This window comes from Mandrillus leucophaeus, unplaced genomic scaffold (assembly GCF_000951045.1).
Source record: "Mandrillus leucophaeus isolate KB7577 unplaced genomic scaffold, Mleu.le_1.0 Scaffold452, whole genome shotgun sequence".
NCBI lineage: Eukaryota > Metazoa > Chordata > Mammalia > Primates > Cercopithecidae > Mandrillus > Mandrillus leucophaeus.
The window spans coordinates 823,712-832,220 of NW_012104832.1; the positions used below are offsets into that span (position 1 = coordinate 823,712).

Genomic DNA, 8,509 nt, shown 5'->3' on the forward strand with positions numbered 1-8,509 from the left:
TACATTGGCTGTTTAGTAAACAGATTTTAAAAAATTTTTATTATGGAAAACCTCAAATATATACAAAAGTAGAGTGAACAGAATAGTGAAACTCATGTAGTCAAAATCCAGCTTCAATAAGTATCAACTTATGACTGAACTTATTTCACCCATAGTCCCAATGATCTACCTACACCCTACCTGCTCAATGGATTTTTGGAAGCAAATCCTTGTCATGATATTACTGGGAGAAACACTCTTTCTTGGGACTTTTTTGTTTCTACACATTTTGCTGGGTGGACCAAGAGACTGCAAGGCCCTAACTATTCTTTTACCGGAACCATTTCTCAAGGTTGATTATGCAGCTGGTAACCTTAAAAAATAGGTAATCCTTCCTTCCACACCCATCATCACCCCCAAACAAAGAGCAGGCTTGCTTACTGCTTGCTATAAAATTTGTGGTTTCCCCAAGTTGTGTTCCTCAGCTGTGCAACAAACCCAGTGTATGGGCAGGTAGCCTCTGGGCCCCTCTGTATTGCTCATGTAGCACCTGGGGGCAAAAGGAACCAATACACTTATGCTGGCGTTCATGCTCCTACTGTGTCATAAGTAATAAAGTTCTTTGTCTCTGACCCAAGAGGCTCATGTGTTTTGCCAGTCTCCATAAAATAATAACAGGCTAATTTATTAGGTTGGAGGCAGAATCAAATCTAATCCCAGACACAACAAATTTTAGTATATATTTTTAAAAAATAAGAAGTCTTTTTAAAAAGCCCACAATACTATCATATTTTAAACAACAGTAATTTTTAATATCATTGAATATCCCAAATTGTGTTCAGATTTCCCTGTTTCATTTATTACAGTGTATTTGAAAAAGGATTTAAATAAGTTTCATGATTATATTGGGTGATTTGAATTCAAAAAATTTTATTTTAGTAAAATGTATTTAAAATTTGTAATTTTAACATACAAGTTGGTGGTATTAATTATATTCAAAATTTTGTACAACCATCACCCCTATTTCCAAAACTTTTACGTCTGGGTGATTTGAATCTTAAGTTTTTTTTTTTTTTTGAGACGGAGTGTCACTGTGTCACCCAGGCAGGTTAGAGTGCAGTGGTGAGATCTCGGCTCACTGCAATCTCCGCCTCCCAGGTTCATGCCATTCTCCTGCCTCAGCCTCCCAAGCAGCTGGGACTACAAGCGCCCTCCACCATGCTCGGCTAATTTTTTTTTTTTTTTTGTATTTTTAGTAGAAACAGGGTTTCACTGTGCTAGCCAGGATGGTCTCGATCTCCTGACCTTGTGATCCGCCCACCTTGGCCTCCCAAAGTGCTGGGATTACAGGCGTGAGCCACCGTGGCTGGCCAAGTATCTTTCTTTTAATCTACAGGTTTTCCTTTTCCCATTCTGTTTGTCCTTGCATTTATTTGTTGGAGAAAATCAGGTCATTTCTACTATAGTTTCCCACAATTTGGAGTTGTACTATTTTTATAACTGCAGTGATGCTTAACATGTTCCTTTGTTCCCTGTATTTCCTGTAAATTGGTTTTTGGATCTAGAGGTTTATTTAGACTCAGGTTAATTTTTTTTGGTAAGACTTTCATTCATATGGGGTTTCATGGATTTCCATCAGATGGCACATAATATCTGGTTATTTCTCTTTTCGAGATGTTAGCAGTCATTTATGATTATTGCTTACATTACTTACATTTTAGGGGGGCATAATGGTGATATTCAAATTCCATTATTTCTCCTTAATAGCTATAATACTTCCCTAAAGGAAATAGCTGCATAGTACTCCATTGTATGGATATTTAGTCAATCAGTCTAAATATATTTTGTAAGTCATAGTACCCTATTTGTCAAACATAATTTTATTGTGATGGTTTTCCAATGAGAGAAGTTTTTGTTGTTGTTTCTTTCTTATTCATAAAGAGTACAGAGTATGCTTCAAGCCTAAAGTGGCATTTGAGAAAAAGTTAAAAACTATTTCTATATGATAATGTAAATAAAAATCCTCACCCTCCAAAATAATCTGTTGTAAAGTGTCCCTTTTGTTAAAAGGTACCCAGGAGTCTTTAATCTGGGAAGAAGGCAGTCTTGGTAGGGACAAACAATTTCAGTTTTATTTTCTTCCAATGAAGAGTACCGAGAGCTGGGGAGGGCCTCCTTTGCATGTGTTCTTCTGGTTCTTTTTTAAATGCATGGATCTAAAATTAAGCACAGTGGTTTTTTCTGGTGATAGTACATGCCAAGATGGCATATCGGAACATTTTCCTTAGAGCAACATTGAGACATATCTGTGCAAATCAATCAATTACCAACTCAGTGGACTTATTTAGCAGGAATATGAAACTCAAAAGTCATCATAGTGATTGAACCTCATTATCACTTTGCCACTAAAAATACTAAGCATTTCTTTTTATTCCTCACCACAGCATCTGTAACTCACACCTGGCATTTTGTGAAACTTCTGTATGCTGGGTAGTATAGCAGATGAAATGTCACATGACCAGTTCTTCGGTACACTGAGGATCAGATGAATAAAAAGAGGGAAAGAGGAAGTGAAGCATATTTCAAGTTATTTTTAGTAAAAATCTTGCCACTCATTATTCATTGGCTTATTGCCATCTTAAATAACTTATAAAAAAAGACATATTTTTGAAATATGGGAGGATTTTCTCTCTGTCCATGTCTCTCTCTCAGCAAAGGGACCAAGAGAGTAAAGTAAAATTCACAAATGTATGTGATGGTTTGATACAGTTTTTAATGTCAGAAGAAAAACCTGTTGTCTTAGTAAAAATGAAAGAAATGGAAGCCTAACTAAATTAGGCTTGTAGGAGAACGATATTTCAAAAGTCCACCTTCCAAATCAAAAAGTGAAGGTGGGTAGCGTGCAATTTGTGTTTACTAAATGCAACTTAATTTGTTTGTTTTAGTACTCCATTATTGTGAAATAAATTACTTCAAAACGTACTGGCTGAAAACAACACATGTTTATTATCTCACAGTTTCTGTGGGTCAGAAATCCAGAGTGGCTTAGCTGGGGGCCTCTGGCTCAGGGTCTCTCATGAGCTGCCATCAAGCTCTGGGCTGGAGCTGAGGCACCTTCAAGTTTCCTTACATGGCTGTTGGCAGCCTCAGAAGATCCATTTCCAAGTTCATGTGGAGCTCTCCACAGGGCTGCCTGGAGACAAAGAATCTGGCTTTCTTAAGAGTGAGAAATCCAGAGAGAGAGAGAGAGAGTGAGCACCCAAGACAGAAGCCACAAAAGTGACATCCCATCCATCACGCCTTCTGTGTTCTGTTCGTTAGAAAAACCTCAATACCCCCAGCCCACCCTCAAACGGAGCAGATCACACAAGGGCTTGAAGACCAGGATGCAGGGATCCTTGTGGGCTGCTTACCAGAATTTTTTCATTTTAAATGTAAATATTTTAAATAGAAAATACATTCTCATGGTTTAAAATTCAAAATGTACAAGAATGTATATAGTAAGAAGACTTCTTCATATCCCTGTCAGTCAGTCCCCTCCTTGAGCAAATTGTCAACATTTTCTTGTTTACCCTTTCAGAGACATTCTGTTAAACATCAAGTTGAATACGTGGGATTCCACAGGGTGTGAGCAGAGAGCACTCCACCTTGCCAGCTCAAACCTGCTTTGCAGAGATAACTCTTCCCCACCCCTTGGATGAAATCTCAAGTGGGTACTATGACTTTTCACCTCCTTCTCAGATAATAAGCAGTCCTCCAGTCACTTTCAGTCACAACATAGTTTTATTTCATAAATAAAATACCTAGTCCTGAGTAATAGTCAAACTCAATTTTTGATTTTTTATTTTTTTGAGATGGAGTCCTGCTCTGTCGCCCAGGCTGGAGTGCAGTGGCACGATCTCAGCTTACTGTAGCCTCCGCTTCCTGGGTTCAAGCAATTCTCCTGCCTCAGCCTCCCGAGTAGCTGGAACTACATTCACGCGCCACCATGCCTAGCTAATTTTTGTTTTGTATTTTTAGTAGAGACAGGGTTTCACCATGTTGGCCAAGCTGGTCTTGATCTTCTGACCTCATCATCTGCCTGCCTTGGCCTCCCAAAGTGATGGGACTACAGGCGCGAGCCACTACACCTGGCCAAAACTCGAAAATCTGAGGTTAAAGCTTCTCCCCTTCCCTAGATTGTACCTGCTTCAGGCTAGAAATCTGGATTGAGAAAAGTTGGAGCCGTGGTCAGCTTCTCCATTTCTGTTCTGTACTTCTCCCTGTTCTCTTCTGCCTCTTTGTGGTTGCCTTTATCTCTCTCAGGGTCTGGGAATGGAAAATGAGTGAAGAAAGGGAGGGAGCTCTTTTTTCAGTTTCAGCTCTTTTGGTTTCTTCAGAGATTTCTTCAGGGAAACATCCATCTGCAGCTTTCTTGATGTTTGCAAATCTCCCCTTCATTAGCATTTGCTCCTAAGGATGCATCTCCAGTCATTTGGTGCTGGAGTCATTCAGCCCTGACAGGGAGGCCCCTTGGGCAAGTCTCCTCCGTGACAGCTCCAGGAAGGCTGAGTTTCTCTCCTCATTCTCCATCCAGTCCTGGGAAATCCTCACACATCCCTTGTAATATCCTAGGCTCGTTGGAAAACTGGCTAAGACTATTCTTCCTCCTTGAGAGCTTTTAGTTTCTCATACTATCTCGCTCAATTCCTTTAGGAATTATTGTATCCTGGGGACAAAAAATGCTCATTGTATCACTCCAGGAATTAGAATCCAAAAGAGGGGATGTATCTGCTGGTTGATCAAATGCTTGTCTTACAGGAAATGAAAGAGTTTTCTTGTAGAACATACTTCCCACATGCTGAGATACCTTTTAAGACAAAATAATTATAGTAATTAATTCTATGAATTTTTTTCATTAACTCAGCATTAAACACACATGTCAGAGAGGCTGAGGTAATTTCAGGCATGGAGCATCTATTAATATATAGTTTGGGGAGGTCACAATTGTAGGATGTGGTGGGCTTTTTCTTTCTCTCAGAATCATAGTATTTACAGATGTAAAACAGGGTATCAAGGTGGCTCTAACCAGGGGCAGCTGAGCAATAGTGGAATTACTGAGGGGGAGAAAAGTGGATGGCGAGGTCAGGATGGTAATAGTGGTGGCATGTGAGGAGGAGCACAAATGACATAGGTCTTTGGCTTTGGCTCTGAAGGCAATGGGGAGCTATTTTAGAATCTTGAGCAGAAGAGTGACACGATCCATTTTATATATTAAAAGGACCACTTTTTACTGCTTTGTGAATCAACTCTGGGTAGGCAAGGGGAGAAGCAAGGAGAGCAGTTAGAAGAGAATGCACAATTTCTCAAAGATTTAGAACCAGAAATACCATTTGATCCAGCAGTCCCATTACTGGGTATTTACCCAAAGGAATATAAATCATTCTATTACAAAGATACATGCACACATATGTTCATTGCAGCACTATTCACAATAGCAAAGACATGGAACCAACCCAAATGCCCATCAGTGATAGACTGGATAAAGAAAATGTGGTACACATACACCATGGAATACTATGCAGCCATAAAACGGAACAAGATCATGTCTTTTGCAGGGACATGGATGGAGCCGGAAGCCATTATCCTCAGTAAACTAATGCAGGAACAGAAAACCAAACACCACAAGTTCTCACTTAAAAGTGGGAGCTGAACAATGAGAACACATGGACACAGGGAGGGGAACAACACACACTGGGGCCTGTCAAGGGATGGGATGTGGGGAGGGAGAGCATCAGGATAAATAGCTAATGCATGCTGGGCTTAATACCTAGGTGATGAGTTGATAGGTGCAGCAAACCACCATGGCACACTTTTACCTATGGAACAAACCTGCACATGTACCCCATAACTTAAAATTAAAATGAAAAAGAAGAAGGCCAATACAGTCATCCAATGAGAGATGATGGTGCCTGAGACCAGGATGGAGTGGTGGAGGTGGTGAGAAGTGGTGTGCTGGGGTTGGCTAGCTCACAAGAGCCAATTATTAAATGTTTAGGAAGTTTGCAAGCCAGTTGTTAAATACATCATTATTAAAAATTAAGTCAAAGCATCACATTAAATAAATTATGCTCAACAAAAGTAATACATGTAAGACTCATCACTTTTTAATTGTTTTTACCTAATTTTTACTATTATTATTACTTCTACTCCTGACGCTATTTACACCTATTACATCTGAGACTGTATCTGGTAGAAATACTCTAAAGTGGGGCGCTGCTGTGCGTCTCTCCCCATTTCAGGATAGTCACCCCAAAGTGTCACAGGCCCGGAGCGAGGAGGGCAGCACTCCCAAGTGAGATGATGATTCCTTGGAGGATGACAGTATTCAGAGACATTAGGAGTTTGTCAGCCATGGTGGGAGTAATTTACACCACAGAAATTGCAGATACTACAAATTGGGGCTCACTTTGTTTTTTAAGAGAACTAACTTGTTAAACACTTACCAGTGCATCCTTGCTTATCATCTTCCCAGTTATATCTAGGAATGTGTACCACCATCCCATCCAATGTTTTCAGGGTCCCTCACTTCTATTATGTCCTCAACCACAGAGGGAAAACAACTTAATAAAGAAGTTAAGTATTATTTATATTACAACATGATAAAAGTAACATATTTGTATTAAGCTTCATGCCATTAATACATAGTTATATAAAATCACCATACCTGTGATTGAATTTTTAGTGCTGGCCCTAGCTTTAATCCCATAGTTCCTCGAAGATGCTCTTCTGTGAGTAATGGCAAAGTTTCTCCATCAATTGCATGATCCTTAAATACCTTCATAAATACAAAAGGTGTTAACTTTTTCTGAATGTCTTTTTTTTAAAAAAAGTTCTTTTGCCACCTAGGTATTGTAGTTTTGGAGAAAACATTAAGACTGCTTGAGGATGACAGAAAAATTTGTAAAACCTTTTTTTAGTTGCTCTCTTTTCTGTGCTCAGTAGCACATTGCTTGTGCTCTTTAATAACCCTTGGAATCAACTGTAATTATCTGTTTGTAGAACTCAGTTCCAACCAGGAATAGTGATTATTTGAGGGCCAGGTCCATGTCTCATTGACCAATGTAACCCTAATACAGAGGCTGGCATATGGTAAGAAGATGTACAATAAATATTGCTGGATAAATGAATGAATGAGTAAATGCTCTAAGTAAAGGAATGTGGGTAAAACCTGTCACGGATAAATTTCATCTCTCACATTTACAGCTGTGGTATCTGCTGGCCATGCCTTAGATGCATGGTAAAGGCAGGAGAGGGAAATGCTGCTGAGAGCTTTCCCTGGCAGACTTGTCCAGCAGGTCTGTTCGTCCTGACATTGCAGTGGACTTCGCATGCTGTCCTTCCTCCGAAAGCCAGGAAGGCTGCTGGTGAACAAAGATTCCAGGCAGATAAAGGGATACAAAATCTAGGCAGATTGATAGGACCGTAATTTCATGATCTTCAACTTCAACTTGCCTGGAAATCCTTCTATATTCACTATTGAGCTTTCTCTCCCTTCTACTTCAAGCTAGCTCCACCCTCCGCAAACTTTAGACTTTGTAGGCAGAGCCCTCTCTCATTTTCACTAGATCATAGCGCTTCCTAACTAAAAACAAAACAAAACAAAAACAAAAACAAAACAAAACAAAAACCAGTAGATAAGAACTCCCTCTAATTCTGACCAATGAACCAAAAACCTTTATTTTCTCCCACTGTCATGATACAATGGAAGAGAGGTCTCTCCACCATTTAAAGGAGATCTCTCCACATATACTGTGGGTCCTCACCCCTCCCACTTCCAGAGGGGATAGATAATCCCCTTTTCTCTTCAGTCTCTCCTCTTCTGCTGGCTCTTTCTCACTGGCATTTAAATAAGTCTCCACCATCATTAAACAAACAAAAATAATGAAAATACTCAAACTCCATTTCCAAATACTGTCTCATGTCTCTTACTCCCTTCACAGCCAGATTTCTCCAAAGGGTTTCGATGCTCCCTGCTTTCACGTTCTCATTTTCCAGTTATTCTGCAGTCTCAGGGAATCTGAGCTCTGCCCCAGCCATTCCATTAAGCCTGCTTTCCTCAGGCTTCCTGGTGCCTCTGTCGTACCAAACATGCAGTCATTTTGCAGTTGTTCTATTTCTGAAGTTCCTGGCTGCATCTGACATTGTTGACTGTGCCTTCATGAACAGTGCTCTTCCTTTCTGTCATTAGGCTGCTCCCTCCTGGGTACCCCTGTTCTCTCCTTCAAGGTCACCTTTGCCAGCTCCTTTTTCTTTGTCCATTTTCATAGGTTAGGGTTTCTTAGCCTTCTGACTCAGGTCCCCTTTGGTCTTCCTGATTCATTTCAGCTTCACTCGGCTTCAGTAACAGGCTGTATATGCTGAAGGCTCCCTAACTTGTATCTTTAACTCAGAAGCTAAGTCGTGCCAATTTGGCCTCTTACATAGTTTTCGTTGTGCTGTGACAGGGCAGCACTGAGTTCCAATGCAGAGTCCCACAATTACTCCGTTC

The 8,509-nt window shown here is 40.1% G+C and overlaps 1 protein-coding gene across 2 annotated transcripts in view; it reads right to left on the minus strand.

The window, feature by feature from the left end:
* Window positions 1-3,985: 3,985 nt before the first annotated feature.
* Window positions 3,986-8,509, minus strand: part of SAMD7 (sterile alpha motif domain containing 7) — a 27,393-nt gene continuing 22,869 nt past the window's right edge. For both annotated transcript variants that reach the window (XM_011994339.1, XM_011994338.1), the window contains exons 8-9: window positions 6,686-6,796; window positions 3,986-4,828 (exon numbers count right to left, since the gene is read on the minus strand). In XM_011994339.1, the coding sequence (XP_011849729.1) occupies window positions 4,640-4,828; window positions 6,686-6,796 (300 nt within the window). In that variant the 3' untranslated portion in view covers window positions 3,986-4,639. The remainder of the gene's footprint in view (window positions 4,829-6,685; window positions 6,797-8,509) is intronic.